The sequence below is a fragment of the Onychostoma macrolepis genome, chromosome 20, assembly GCF_012432095.1.
Source record: "Onychostoma macrolepis isolate SWU-2019 chromosome 20, ASM1243209v1, whole genome shotgun sequence".
NCBI classification, from domain to species: Eukaryota; Metazoa; Chordata; class Actinopteri; order Cypriniformes; family Cyprinidae; genus Onychostoma; species Onychostoma macrolepis.
This window is the reverse complement of record NC_081174.1, coordinates 28,758,826-28,774,040: the sequence shown is the minus strand read 5'-3', so window position 1 is coordinate 28,774,040 and position 15,215 is coordinate 28,758,826. Positions and strand designations below refer to the sequence as shown.

Sequence of the window (15,215 nt, the reverse complement as noted above, 5' to 3'; positions counted from 1 at the left end):
TTTTAGCGACGTCCTTACTACGTTTCCGTGCCTTGATTGTAGTAATATATCCTTGCTGTCTGTGGAGGGTCCGAGAGCTCTCGGATCTCATCAGAAATATTTTAATTTGTGTTCCGAAGATGAACCGAGGTCTTATGGGTTTGGAACGACATGAGGGTGAGTAAATTAATGACAGAATTTTCATTTTTGGGTGAACTACCCCTTTAATACTTTTGACTCACCCCTTTTATTAAAAAATGTTTTGAAGGCTGAAATGTAAAGGTTTTTTATTTATTTTTTGTCAATGGTTTTGTATCTGAACCGTAAATCATGTTTCTTAGTCATTTTACGATTTACCGTTAACATGTTACCGTAGACATTGCCCTACCCAGCTCATACGGTATTCGTTTTATTTTAATCTTGTAATACCGTAAATTTGATTTTAGAAATCCTGCAGATACCTTGGAATAATCGATCAAAGCCTACTGATTTATCTGTGAAGTACTCTGAAATGACCGAACAGACTCCAGTTACCTTTCCTCTCCCGGTGTTAGTGGTCTTCCTGTGCAGGATACGAGTTATTGATGTTCTTCCTGGGGGGGCCGGACTGAATTAGTTTCTCTGCGTGCTAAACAAATGTTCTCTTAAAGAGGTTTGCAGGGCTTAATGAGGCAGCACTAATGCGGTTGCGCTTCACCGTCTCTTGTGCGCAGGGGCCACTGGGGGCCGCACAGAGCCGCCATTGATTCTGGCTCCAGACCACTTCAGTGACTAATCAGCTTCTTTTGGTTCAACTTTTTAGGCCCGGCAGCCCATTGTGGCCCTGTGTCACCTTAGGTCAGTAGTTATTAGAGCAGAGTTTCTTTAACCGTTCGGGACGGAGCCGAATGAAACGCACAAGGAACCTGGAGGAGGGATTATGGATTCCTCAGGAAGATTGTGAGCTGCGTCAGTAATGAGGGATGCTGATGTCCAGCTCTCTTCTTTAGAGAATGATAGATGTTTGGGTAGGTGAGCTGGTTTACGGTCGAGCGCAGGTTACAGCCGTGTTATTTGGAGCATTCGGGAGACTTTCGACTAGTTTTGATGGTGATGAGTGAAGTGGGAATCAAAGAACGAGCTGGCCTTTGCATTTCAAAGCCACTTCAGCTGAAATCTCATTATTTGTACTGCTGGATTTGAGATTTTTGTGGGTTCAAATGAAAGATTAGGGTTTCCGTGGTCTTGGGAAAACCAGAAAATATCAGGGAATGGTAAAAATGTGATAATACAAGCCTAAAAAAAGTATTTTTAGCTAAATATGCATAACTGTTCAATTTTAGGGTCTTTTTTTTTTTTTTTACGTTTTTAAAAGGCTCTTCTGCTCAGCAAGGGAGCATGTATTTGATCAAAAAACTGTGAAACTATTACATTTTAAAAAAAAAAAAAAATTATATGAATATATTTGAAGATGTAATGTATTCCTGTGATCAAAGCTGAATTTTCAGCATCATTACTCCAGTCTTCAGATTCACATGATCCTTCAGAAATCATTCTAATATGTTGATTTGCTGCTCAAGAGACATTTTTGAGTGTTGAAAACCGTTGTGCTGCTGCATATTTTTGTGAAAACCATATTTATATATATATATATATATATATATATATATATATATATATATATATATATATATATATATATATATATATATATATATATATATATATATATATATATATATATATATAAGATATATTTAAATTGTAAATCTTTTGTAACATTATAAATTTCTTTACTGACAGTTTTGATAAATGTATTGCATCCTTGCTAAATATAACTTTTTCAAAACTAGAATAAAAATGTAAAATATTGGATAGATTTAGATGCTGTTATATTTTGTTTGGTTATTTATTTATTAACAGTCTCAAATGACTGAAAATAAATCGGTAAGTCATGGAATGTCTGGCAAACAATGGAAATTTCTTTTAAAGAAATTTTTTTCTAGATGTGCTCTAGAAATATTTCCACTGATAGAAATTGTGCTTTTTATCAGGAATTTGTTTTTTAGCTACTTGCTCGGGTTGATTTTTATTTTTTTTCTTCTCTCTCTTTACTGAAGCTTCCTGAAGACTTTTCTCTCTCTCTCTCGCTCCCTCTCTTCTGTGAGTGTTTAAAGTGACCATTGTGTTTGCTGAAGCGAGTGCTCTGATCTCCACAGGTTCCAGCATGGATCTCACGGTTGGGATCGGGCCATGCAGTCCCAGAGCACCGCGTACGAGCAGAACCAGCAGAGAGGACAAGGAGGATGGAGACCCCCTCAAAACCAGCAGGACAGCCGCAGAGGAGGACAACAGCAGGTCTGACCGCCGCCTCAACATTTCAATGAAAACACGCAGGTGTAAAATCTCATGCTCATAGAAAGCTCTGCTTGTCTTTCAGGGGTTTGGACAGGGTTATGGGTTGCCTCCACCATCACGACGCTACAACTGGAACTGAACTCTCAGCCTTATGTGAAAGAAGGCTTCTTATTTTCTATTCCATGCAAACATTGTCTTTTTTGGGCTGTTAATTTGTAAAGATTTTTTTCTTGTTTTACTGACTAAATGTTCTTATGTACTGATTTTTAAGAATATGCCTGTAAAACTTATGAAATACACATAAGAGACAAGACTGCTGAGTTTTGCTTTTTCCTTGTTTGTGTGTTTTATTAGGAATTCATTAGGTACCCAATTTTTTATGGAGAGCTATTTATAAACTCTTAATAGCTGTGGTGAGCAGAGTCAGTTTTTGTATAGTCTATTTTAATCTTTAAATGAATATTCATTCATCTCTTGGCAATTATAGATGCAGATGGACATTTTGAGAGTCTGTTTAAAATGAGTCTTGAATTAATTAATGGATTAAACGGTAATAACACAGTGGACTGTATGAAAATGACCAACATGAGTAAATCTGCAATTTAAAAAAAAAAAAAATTGTTTTATTTTTGATCTATTAGACAAAATTTTCGTTAAAATCATGTGAAATAAGATTGACCAATGCAAAAACAAAGGTCAATATACACAAATTATTTAAATATATGTAATAATTTGGGAAACAAACTGTTTATTAGTAAATGTTTCATAAAGAAATGCATTTCATGAACAGTAAAAAAATAAATAAATCTTGCTTTGACATCAATTGTGGCTTTTCAGTCGGAATTAAGAGGAAAAAATATAACTGCTTTCAAAATTTATAGCAAATAAAAGTAAAGTATCTTTTACTAAAAGGTTTTTTTTTTTTTTTTTTAAATGTAAATCGCCCCAGATAAGCTCTTTAACAAGCGTTTTTGCACGGTTAAATATGAAATTTCATTCAGAGATGCTAGAAAGCTTCGCAATTAATTGCAAAGAAACATTAAGTGAAACGCCTAATTAAACGTTACATTTTGAAGTAGAAAGTCTGAAATTGTTAAATTTACAACTTCGAAAAAAACTTTTAGCGTAGGCCTATATTTAGTCTGACCAAGTGACCATTTAGATTTTCTTGATCTGAATTATAATTACTATAATGCTTTTATTTTATTTTTAGCTATTTATTTCTATTAGACATGTAATGCGTAATCGCTGCTTGGTTTGCTCTATCAAACTTTGAGTAACAAAAAAAAAGATTTAACACTGCATTCAAGTGGTTTCTTTCATATTTGCAGCACTCATATTTATTTTGTTTCCTTTTAAACTTACAAAAGACTTCAAGAAAGCATTCTTTGTCCAATGTTAGATATGTACACAAAACATTTCTTCATCTACAGCTCATATTTTACAAAGCAACAAAACTGATGTCGGATTAATGGCATCACGCTAGACTAGTCTTCATCACACACTCCTCATCCGCACCAAAGATTTTCATTCAATAACGATTTAAAGTTACAATCCATACAATTCGCGCGAGGGTCCTCGGACCGCTGCATCAGACGAATGCTGATTTAAAAAAATGAGTTTTAAAAAAGGTCTTTGAGGAAATTCAATTGTCGTACTCATCGTCTGTGTGGTAAAAATGCTCGCCGGCGGAAATATCACCACGTCCTGCCGTACAGCAGGTTGGAGCTCACCATGCCGCTGGTGTACTCGATGAGCGCGGCGTCAGTCTGAGAGAGGCTGTTCATCAGAGGAGGACTGGGCGACATTTCCTCCAGATCCTCGGCCGAAGCTAAAGTCTCGCTGCCCAGCACGCTCTGCACCTGCTGATGGACCGACGTCGGCGTGCTGGAGCCGTTCTGACACGGTTTACCGTCTTTAACCAGCACCGGCACTGCAACGCGCCGCGGCGACTGCTGCGCGCACAGGTTTCCGTTGTCCTGCTGCTGCGACACTTTATCCTTCGCCTGGCGTTTCATTTTATACCGGTGGTTCTGGAACCAGATCTTGACCTGGGTCGGGGTCAGGTGAATCATGCTGGCCAAATGTTCCCTCTCCGGCGCCGACAGATACTTCTGCTGCTTAAAGCGGCGCTCCAGCTCGTACACCTGCGCCTGAGAGAAGAGCACCCGCCGTTTCCTCCGCGGCGTCGCGTGTAAAGTCACCATAGATTTACTTGCATCCATGCCCGGTAATGTTCCCATGTTCATGCCCGCCGAGGGACCCATAAACCTGGAGACTTGAGAGAGCAAGTGAATTAAAATTAACATCGACGGGTAGTTTCAAAACCTTATGCAGTGTTTTGAAGCCCAACACACACACACACACACACACACACAAAATTGTAAATAAAGCTTTTTACAAGAAAATACTTCAAGTTTTCACTTTTAATTCAATGTGTTACTTTCCGTTTATTTGTGAAATTTACCAGCACTGAGTAAAGAGTGTTTCTGAAATTTATTTTCGTTGTATTTGGTATGAAACTAAAATGTATTTCATATAAATTATACTGCATTTATAGCCTAAGCCGGTTATATATTATTTACAGTTTTTATTTATTTATATATTTGTTTTACAGAAAAAGTGTACAAGAGTACAAAACGTTCACATAGGCTAGGCCTATTATAAATTAAATGGAATAAAGATAAGAATTAAACAAAAATGATTTAAATTAAATTCTATCAACACTAAAAATTGTGTAGGATTTATTTTGAAACAATTTTCACTTAGAAATTGCAATGAATTTCTCAAATTGTGAAAGAAAACGGCAAGTAACATGGAATCAAACATTAAATTGAATTCAGTGTCGCAGAAAGACCGAAATAAACGATATACGTAAAACGTACTGAAATAATGTTTTATATACTAATAACTTCATCTATCTATCCATCTATCTAGGCCTATTTGTTTATATTAATATTTCATATTAAATGCGCAGGTTTCTGATGTGTAGGCATTGGACTTGCATTATTTATTCTAAAGAAAGAAATACATTCAGAATAAGCCTCTATAATATGACAGCTTGACAGTGTGTAAACAAATATAGCTAATTGATTTCCTTTAAAAACGAGAGGATTACAGAAATCTTTGTGGTTCTAAATGGCAAAAGCCTTAATAACATGACATTTTTAGATGGATATTGATCCGTTAAGACACGCAGGATGATTCTGTTGATCGGACTCACTTGTTGGGTATCTGGGCTCCGGGTTCGAGCCGTACCAAGCCGTGGCCGTCGCGCCGTTCCTCATGCTCTCCTGATAGGACGGCAGGTCTCCCATGGTGCCGATAGTCCCGTTGCAGTATCCTCCCATGGCGCTGTGCGAGAACTGCGAGTGCGGCATGTGGTAGGTGTTATGGCTCATGCTGTGCTGCTGCAGGTTCGCCTGAGACACCTGAGTCTGTCTGTACAGAGGAGACGCCAGGCTCGCGCTGCTCTCCATGGCTGCAAACTTCTTGAAGGTCTCCTCGATCGGGCTCAAAATATCGCTCACTGAGAAAGGCGTTGAGTGTTTGGGGCTCAAGGACATGGTTCAGCCCGCGAGCGAGTTTGCTGAAGCTGCCACAAGCCCGTGGGTGCGCGCGCTGCCGCCAGACGCCAAAGTGTCCGCCGTGCGTAACCGCGTTCTCCGAGGTCCGAGTGTGCGTCCTGGAGAAAGAGGCGAGTCCTGGACGCTCTTATTTCTGCCTTATTCCCGTCAGACTGCTGGTTTACGACAAACACGGGGGGCGGAGCGACGAGCCAAACGAGCCATTGACATCCCAGTAATTGAAGAAAATACTCACGAAGCAAAAGATGCGCAAAGAATGCCTTCAGAACGGCTCCGCTCGCAAATTTGTATCATTTTGAGCTTCCAAGTGGCGTCAGCTTTTTTACATCAATCTATCTAAGCTTTCGCATTATGATAAGTGGCGAATTCTCCTCCAAACATCGGAGATTTCTTTTTACGCGAACTTGAGAGCTCGGTTAGACGCGCAGTGCGTCAGAATCGGACGCTCAGGTTGTGCAATTTCACTTGTGATGATAGTTTATGCTAAAATCACAAAGATTACATATTTATTTGGTTTGAAATGACGGCACCGAACCGCAACTATAATTCAGTGTGTTCTTATTATAGAAAAAACTCGAAACTAAATAAAGCCTGGTTTCAATTTATACACGAGTATGAAATCATTTTAAACGTTATAAAACGATTTTCAAAACACATAAATGTGGTTTAGTAAAGCATTCACGCGTATTCGTTTTCTGTTTTTTTGTTGTTGTTGTTGTTTTTAATACAAGATCATGATGCATCAGCCAATTTAAAGTTTATGGCTAGAATTGTGGGATTTTTCAGTATGCAAATTGAGGACCCTTTAACCCTGTAGAATATGAAGTCAGAGGGCATGGCCAACAACCACAAAACGGCCGTGTGTTCCCAGCGCCACAGTCCGCGGAGAGCAACCTGCAACTAAAAAAGCGAAGGAAAAACTTTCTAAATAGTGAATATTCCTATAATTCCTGCGTTCATTGCCTTGGATTTCTCAGGAGTCGAAGGCAGAGGTTCGATGAAATGAAAGCTCAAAAATACAGCAGGTAATCAATCGTGTGCTTGTTTATAGTTGTATAGTGAAATAAGAAACGGTCTGGACGAAAACACAAAAAGCAAAGCGTGTTTTACTGGACGCTTCCAGAAATTAGTTTATTAGAATTCCTTCTTGATCATTTAAATCTGATCATCTGTTTTTGTTTGATAAGATCTTAACAATTAGTCCACGTGGAAGAGGATTGTGCGGGTTTTTTTCTTATTTGTTTGTAAACGAACGAATAGGCCTACTCCCGATGTTTATTTGACCGTGTAATCTACATATTAAACGCGCGCAATGAGATTCAGAAAAGGTAATATTTTATTTATTCAACCACAACTGTGGGAATGCAAAATAAAGCATGTTTAAAACGCCACCACAAATACAAGGCCTGAAACAGTTGCACGATTTCCATATAATGTCATGAAACATTTGGAAAGGTCAGAGGCGCGTGGCGCGTGGCGCGCAGCTCATGCAATGATGTAAATAAATAACACGGGTTATCTACATTTTTATACACACTCAGACCTGAAAGGACTTAATTTTAGGTTCGTTTAACGTCAGAAATCAACTGGATTGTGCAGTTTAACAGACCTTCCAAAACAACAAAGAACGGCTTCACTTGTTTGCGTAAAATACAACCTCACATGAAAGTTATTTTTGTTTGTTGTTGATGGATATTAGATTTAATATTTTAAAATATGTAAACCGTGACTTTTGTCATCTCAAAAACACCTTCAGCCTATTAAAAGTTTATTTTCTGCGCGTAATTAAATCGTGAATCAGCTGGTAAATATTTGCGGCTGAGAGGTCCAAATCGGAAATCAGAAAACAACGACTTTTCTTTGTTTAATCGCCTTTATTTTACCCTCCAGAGTCTTGTGCACGGTGAATCTCCAGGTGTACATGTGGCACCGTGGCGCTCTCGAGGACGCATTCCAGCCTGTGATGAGGTGAAAGGTCCAACGCAAGTGACAGAGCACTTAAACAGCCTTTCTTCTGCTGCCTCCTGCAATTAATGTTATTGAAGGACTGAAATGATGCTAATAGTTAGACAGAAAGCCTCTGCAGTGTGGAAACCCAGTTTGCCATTGCATTTGATTAGAATCGCGTTTATAAAAATGTGTAAGTTAAGGAGAATTCCCTGCAGTGATTTCAAATGAGGTAAGGTTTGAATGAATGTTAATAAAATCATTAGCCTTCGGAACTGTTTTAATGCCTCTACATGTTTCTTTATGAGCTCCGCGAACAGATTTGTTTGACCTAATAAAGACTCGGACTGAGTTGCAGGCCTGAGCTCGGTGCTTAGAATCGATTTTATACTATCTTAATACATTCGAAAAAGACTAAATATGGTACATTATTTCCAAACGACTATTTGTCATTTACGTTAGCATGTTTGTTTTTTTTTTTTTAAATGATAATAATAATAATAAAGATGGAGTGCATGGCATAATTACTTTCAAATAAAAATCTAACGAAATGAAAATGGGACACAATCTTTTGAAACTTATATGTTCTACTATTTTACTTGAAGTGATGGGGAAACAAAATATGCCAATGGAGGAGTTTACATTATCACTGCCTTGCAGTTTGGGAAAGAGGCGATTTGAAAGTTTTCGATTTTATATATTTATTTATTTCATTATTATTATTTTTTACAAGGGTTTCATTTTCTTTTCTTTGTCGCTAACAAAACTACAGAGATTGTTGGTTCACATGAAATGCATAGGTTATTTTCTGCGTGTCTTTACAAAAAGTAAAGCATAAGGATGTTTAAAGACCGTAAAACTTTAGATAGTTAAATGTAGGATTTCATGACCAGATTAGCTGCTGTAATATATACAGTTCCTTATGGATTATGTTTTGCTGCAGAACTCCAAATGTAGGCTATTCTTTGCTCGTGTGTTTGCACAGTGCATGCTTTTTGCGTTTATTATACATCTTAAATCTAAAGAACGTGCCATAGACTCATATATAGTATTATATAATATAGGCTTTAATATGTACAGTTTATATAATGCTTTATAAATAAAGTCTGTTTAATATAGTCAACAAACAAATAATCTCCCGAGTAACGTTTTTAGAGATGTATTTCGATATCGCCAATATCATCTTTAAAAATTAGGCTGATTGTTTTTATTAAAAATGCACAATATCCACTGTAACGTGTCAGGTAAAACACTAAACAAGACTTCTGGCCATAGATATGAAAGACTACAGGCTATTTAGATTTTATTCACGGTAGAGAAAATCGAATGTTTATGGCTAAATCATGCTTTAATCAAACAATAAATAATATGTTGTTTTTGATTAATTATATATTAATTGTGATTGTTGCCCCTTTTAATTTAAGCTTCTGTCACGTAAATTATAGGCCTAAATGAAGATTTCACGAAACCTTGCTGTGCGAGACGCACATCGAGACACTAAACCTTAGACACTATATCGACATTTTCCATGATTTTATATAAAAGAAAACTGTACTGATTTAAATATATTATTGCTTGGAAAAAGAATTTGTGATTGTGGTTATGAATTTATGTGTGGTAAGTGTGCTATGTGATAATTACATTTTTAATCATTTTTAACGTGATAATTAGATTTTATTTCTCCCACACTGTAGCCAGTACAATGTGTTTTACAAGTAAAATAATTGTATTACGTCAAAGTAAATTGCGCTATTAAGGCTGTTGTGCAATTTATAGTCGTATAGGCATATATATATATATATATATATATATATATATATATATATATATATATATATATATACATTTTTTTTTTTTTTTTTTTATCTGCCAAAAAATATGCCTTTTAATTTACATTATAAAACAAGGACACTAGCAACTTGGAGTAAAAACTTTGATGCAAATCTTACACAATATTATCCGACCAACGAATAAGAAGAAATTCCACAATATGAGCAATATCTCAATATAATGTATAATATATAATATTATATACATCTCTTACAAATGAATCTAAGTAAACATTTTTCCCAGTCCAAATATATCCAAAACAAAACGTATGGGTTTTTAGGCCATGTTCTCTGTTGAATTCACATCTGACCTCTAATCTCCTCCCCCTCTTCAGCCGAGCTTTCCATCGGTTCTTTCTCACATACCTACCCACCTTCTCTCCCTCTCTTTGTCCTTCCTCTTCCCCTTTACCTAAAGCAGCAAATCTCTCAGGCTCTCTCTCTTTCTCTCTCTCGGGTTTAAATGAGATGAGCAGGAGGCCAGGCAGCTGAGCTTCTGCAGCATTTGAAGAGGCGACCCACTTTGTCCACTTTAAAGACTCGGTTCAGACCACCTGGCATCCCCACAGCTGACCCACATCACCCCATCAAACCAGTCCCTGGACAGAGTTTTTAATTATTATTATTATTATTATTATTATTATTTAAGTTTGCTGTTCAGGTTGTGTTTGGTTTGGTTTAATGTAGTAATTATAATTAGCTTTAGCCTATATAAAAAAAAAGAGTAAAAGTCTATTGTATGTCCTCATTTGGATTAGCTAAATATACAGTATTTATGTTTTGGCAATATTGTATGCTAATAAATTATAAAGTAGGCTACATGGAGATGATAGATAGATAGATAGATAGATAGATAGATAGATAGATAGATAGATAGATAGATAGATAGATAGGATGACATACAGAATGATAGATTCATTAAATAATATACAGTATTTATGTTTTGGCAATATTGTATGCTAATAAATGATAAAGTAGGGTACATGGATATGGTAGATAGATAGATAGACAGACAGACAGACAGACAGCAAACATTTATTTCACTTCATTACTCTGTTAATTACAAAGCATTTGTACGTCATAGGTCTGTTTTTGCTGGAAATGGTTGTTTTGTGCCTATTTATGCATCTGTGTCAACACTCCACTGCAACGAAGGACGTCAGGACGAACTGACATTTGCTTCTTCCATGATATTTGCTGAAGTAAGCAGATGTTTTGTGAAGATGTTTATCTTCAGAAGAGCCCTCGAGAAAGCTCAGAGCACTCAGGTACATCCACACACAACCAAATGACATCTGACTTTACGTGGAGACGTTCAGGTTCAGCAAACACAACCACACAAAAAGAAGTTCTGGATCAGCAGAATCACAACATCTCTCCCCCTGCCATCACTTCAAAACACATGACTCAGAGAGAGGCACCAGCCAAATCATCTCATGCCAGATCTGAGTTTAAAGCTTTTTTTCTTTCTTTCTTTCTTTTTTCATTTTTGATTCCCCAAACAACCTTTTAGCGAACAGTTCTTTGAAAAAAAAAAAATTCTTAGTGTGAAGAATATTTGAATAAACAAATGAAAAGGTTCCATGGATTCAATAGGATTCAACCATGTGATTAAACAGCAACTAATAGGACCAATTTTAAGACCAACGACTTTTTAACAGAGTCTTCTACACAAATGAACGGATTTTTGAATGTAGTAAAGTGATTAAAAGTGATTTAAAGTTTCAAAGCGTACATTTACACGTTCCTTCTCCTTTTGGATCACTATGAACACAAAACTGATGGTCTACTGTTTTGGAATGTCGCCACCTCCAGGCCAAAGAAAATAGAACGTTTAGAATGTTCAGCCTTCCATTTACTTTCAAAGCAGCTTTATAATTTTGAGATTTATTTATTTATGAAAAAAAAAAAATTGTTTTGAGACGTTCAGGCGTCCACCTTGACGTCATATCCTCCCCATAATTGTAAAACATTGAGCTCTTTAAAATAAAAACAAAAGTCAATGAGGAATCAAATGGACAGTTGTTTGTGAGGGCAAGGTGAAAATGATCAAGATTAAAAACATGGTTTTCATGAAGAGATCAACTGAGACAAGGTCAGTTTTGAGATATTATGATCTGAGTAAAATAAAAATAATAATAATAATAATAATTGTCTAATATAATTTTACCATATAAACTTGCAAAGGGTATCTTTGAATTAAATTTTGTATCAGGCCTACTTAGCTCATTCCTTTAGGTTGCACAGTTAAAGATGCATTAAATGTCATCAAATTGATTATGTTTATTTAAACTGGACATGTTCATTTCGGTCTAGAAGTTTAGTCCAGAAGAGAAACTTTGATCGTGAATAAGCCGATGTGCCTTTATACCAACAGCAAGACAGTGCAGCTTCTACAGTTTAAATAAATCTACTAAGAAGTTCACATGTTTATCTTTTAATATATGTTGGGTTGTATTTCTGTTTTGCTTTTGGCTGTAAAATCGTCTTTTGAAAGTTTTGCATGATCGAACGCATTTTGCGATTACAATAAGTTTATGTGAGAAGTAGGCGTAGCCTATTTGCAGTTTATTTGTCTGTTAGCCAGAGCTGAACAAAAACTTATTAGGTCTGATTTGAATTACAACTGAACGAAAAGCAGATTCTGTCTTTTTAGTGCTTGCTCATTACAATATCTAGGCCCGAGCCACGAATAACTCGTTTAAATCATAATGAAATACAATGCTGCCACCAAGTGGTCATTGAAGAGAATGCAGTGCGCGTGCGTCCCGTTATAGGCACATTTATCAGCTCGGCAGTTCGTAGATAATAAGCTATAGTGACTTTTAGTGACATCAGTTTCTTAGGTTATCTTTTTTTTTTTTTTTGCCTGTGGCACAATAAAACCAACTACTTGATCTCAGCAACAATTCACCCAGTGCCACCGAAAGTGTTTAACAAAAATGCCCCAAATTTAAACAAAACTGACCCATGGTAAATTCCACGGGTTTTGTTTGTTTGTTTATGTGTAGCATTTGATATATTTAAAAAAAAAAAATAATAATCTATTCTTAGTAGCTATTTTCTACTCTGTCCCATTATTTGTTGAATAGGCCTATATCTGTATAGAGGGGGTTGTTTGTGAAACAGTTTAAATCCGTTCTGAAAACACAGAACGTCCAGAAAATAACTCCAGTTAACTCAGAAGAAAAGTGGCTTTGAAAATCGATTGTGGGGGCAAGGAGGCCTATCTTAATACTGACAATATGGCGACGGGAAGATGGTCCTGTATTTGAATAATTAAATACGGCGCATTGTTCTAATATTTTTTTCCTACTTTTATAAAATAAGAAAGTCTTTTAAAAGATTTTCGATTATTTTTCTCGCAACTGTTGCAGAAAAAGAGCAGATTTAATCACAAAATAATGTCGAGGACGCGCGTGGTTATTTACAGAAGCTATAGCCACACACACACACACACACACACACACTTCTACAAAAAAAAACATTATTTCGCTTTTGCGCGATGTTCAGAAAAAAAAATGTTTATTACAGGTTAGTCAGAATAATTAATAATTTCAGTATACAAATAAAACAAAAATAAAAACAACAGATGAAAATGCTCTGAAACTAATTCATTAATTTCTTAAACGTTGTCAAATTGTCAGTAACCTACTTGTAATCTTTCTAAATTGAACGAAAAGTGACACATTTGACCATAGAATATGAATTCAATTTACTCACTGTAAAGCATAAATATATCTACAAACAACACTTTTACGAGATGGTGATGTCCCAGGTTGTAAGTATTACAGTTTTATCGAAAATAAAATTAAGCAACATTGGAAAAAACATATAAAAAACATATTTAAAAAATATATGTCCACATTGTAGAAATATAGCCTAATTAGTGAAGCGAAAGTTCCGTTGCGTAAAAACTCTCCATAAGGAGCTCTTCACCAGGACCACGGCTGCATGTGGCCCAGATGACTGACAGATGTCAGATGTGTCGTGATGCTGGAGCAGATGTTGTGACAGTGCTGAATTTGAGGGAATTGCTTCATATTAAATGCACAATATGGTGCCGCTGCTGGAACAGCAGCAGTGATGTCCTGAGGACTGAGAACATGGCACGGTCTTCCGTCCCTCACCAGAACGGGAATAGAAACCCGGCGCGGAGAGAGCAGATACGGGTCCATTCCTTTCTCGGCTCGGGCTCTTTTCACTTTGTACCGATGATTCTGGAACCAAATCTTCACTTGCGTTGGAGTCAATTGTAAGACCTTAGCTAGATGTTCTCTCTCAGGCGCGGATAAGTATCTCTGTTGCCTGAAGCGTCTCTCCAGTTCAAACGTTTGAGCCTTTGAAAACAGGATTCTCCTTTTGCGCTTTTTCCCCGAGTCCTCTGAACTCTCTCTGTCCCGATCAACAGACTCATCCGTGGACAGTTCTGGAGTTAATTCCTCTGGAGATGCGGATGGCACTGCTGAAAATACATAATTATTATTATAAAAAATAAAAAAAATTATATATATATATATATATATATATATATATATATATATCATCATACACTCTTAAAAATAAGGTTCCAAAATGGAGTTTTCGTAGCGATGGAACAGAAGAACCAATATTTCCCCTTAACAATTCTTAAAAGAACCGTTTTTCTTAGTGTGAGAAATGTTTCACTATCTAAAGAATATTTTCCCACTATAAAGAACCTTTATGTTCCATAGTTGTTTAAGTTTCTTTATGGAACCGACGCTAGTAAGTAACCTTTATTTGTAAGAGGGTAATTGCGTAAATGCGTAAAACCCATGATCATGATGATTGCATTTCTTGCAATTGAATATGATTTTTTGCAATTTTTATTGTTTTATTTTTTTAAGATATTAAAATAACAAAGCACCAGATTTAAGTGTTTATTTAAATAATTAAAACGCGTAAACTTACATGGATATTTGTGGCCACATGGAGATCCGAGCCAAAGCGCATCTCCAGAGGATGCGCGCTGCTGATTTCCAGAAAACCCTTCATCCGCCTCATCCTCAGTGTCTTCAGTCACCGATCCTTCATCGCTCGTGTCCGGGAGGTCTAAAATATCGCGGACAGAGAATCCTGACTTGGAATTCTTTAGGGACATCTTCCAAACCAATATACCGTGAGAGTGAAACCTCTCCAAGAGCGTTCTGGAAAGTTATAAATGAAGATCCGCCGGATTGGACAGCGCGCGCGCGCACGCACACACACACACACACACACACACACACACACGGATCACAGATGCTCCTCGGATGCTACAGTGCTTGACCGAACCAATCCATTAGTCTGGTCCATTTAAGGTCGTAGATGAGTGCTGGACCTGCAGAAAAGCGTCCAAAACGATCGAGGGCGGATCTCTGGAGTCAAGTGCTCGCGCACTTTCTGCGGGTGTGAAATAGTGAGTTGAGCTTCTGTCAGCGGAACATCAGAAATGCACGAGTGGGATGAGGTGACACGACTAAAACACGAAAAAGGGGGGAGAGAAACCACCCCAACTCATTTACATATCAGAAGC

General features: G+C 36.9%; 3 protein-coding genes across 4 annotated transcripts in view; 1 reads left to right on the top strand and 2 right to left on the bottom strand.

Moving 5' to 3' along the window:
- xrn2 (5'-3' exoribonuclease 2) overlaps window positions 1-3,133 on the top strand; it is a 32,884-nt gene extending 29,751 nt beyond the window's left edge. Inside the window, exons 30-31 of the mRNA XM_058755956.1 lie at window positions 2,178-2,316; window positions 2,399-3,133. Coding sequence (XP_058611939.1) covers window positions 2,178-2,316; window positions 2,399-2,455 — 196 coding nt within the window. The 3' untranslated portion in view covers window positions 2,456-3,133. The remainder of the gene's footprint in view (window positions 1-2,177; window positions 2,317-2,398) is intronic.
- Window positions 3,134-3,483: 350 nt separating this feature from the next.
- Window positions 3,484-6,352, bottom strand: nkx2.4b (NK2 homeobox 4b). The gene is made up of 2 exons (XM_058756192.1): window positions 5,540-6,352; window positions 3,484-4,594 (listed from the first exon to the last, which is right to left on the bottom strand). Exons 1-2 carry the CDS (start codon window positions 5,880-5,882, stop codon window positions 4,014-4,016), a joined length of 924 nt encoding a protein of 307 aa, XP_058612175.1. The 5' UTR covers window positions 5,883-6,352; the 3' UTR covers window positions 3,484-4,013.
- A 7,205-nt stretch (window positions 6,353-13,557) lies between these two features.
- On the bottom strand, window positions 13,558-14,864 carry nkx2.2b (NK2 homeobox 2b). Of its 2 annotated transcripts, none has more exons than XM_058756645.1 (2): window positions 14,612-14,864; window positions 13,558-14,144 (listed from the first exon to the last, which is right to left on the bottom strand). In XM_058756645.1, the coding sequence occupies exons 1-2, from the start codon at window positions 14,799-14,801 to the stop codon at window positions 13,615-13,617; spliced, it is 720 nt and encodes a 239-aa protein (XP_058612628.1). In that variant the 5' UTR covers window positions 14,802-14,864; the 3' UTR covers window positions 13,558-13,614. The 2 variants fall into 2 exon arrangements, with proteins under 2 accessions (XP_058612628.1, XP_058612629.1); XM_058756646.1 differs by having other exon boundaries at window positions 13,558-14,141.
- Window positions 14,865-15,215: the final 351 nt, after the last annotated feature.

What these genes read in the sequence shown, in the direction of transcription:
- nkx2.4b (XM_058756192.1), bottom strand. Translation starts at nt 5,882, where the DNA reads ATGTCCTTGAGCCCCAAACACTCAACGCCTTTCTCAGTGAGCGATATT. An exon ending in GGAGCCCAGATACCCAACAA is followed by an intron (nt 4,595 to 5,539) that starts GTGAGTCCGATC and finishes TGCTCTCTCAAG; the next exon opens with TCTCCAGGTTTATGGGTCCC.
- nkx2.2b (XM_058756645.1), bottom strand. Translation starts at nt 14,801, where the DNA reads ATGTCCCTAAAGAATTCCAAGTCAGGATTCTCTGTCCGCGATATTTTA. An exon ending in ATGTGGCCACAAATATCCAT is followed by an intron (nt 14,145 to 14,611) that starts GTAAGTTTACGC and finishes ATGTATTTTCAG; the next exon opens with CAGTGCCATCCGCATCTCCA.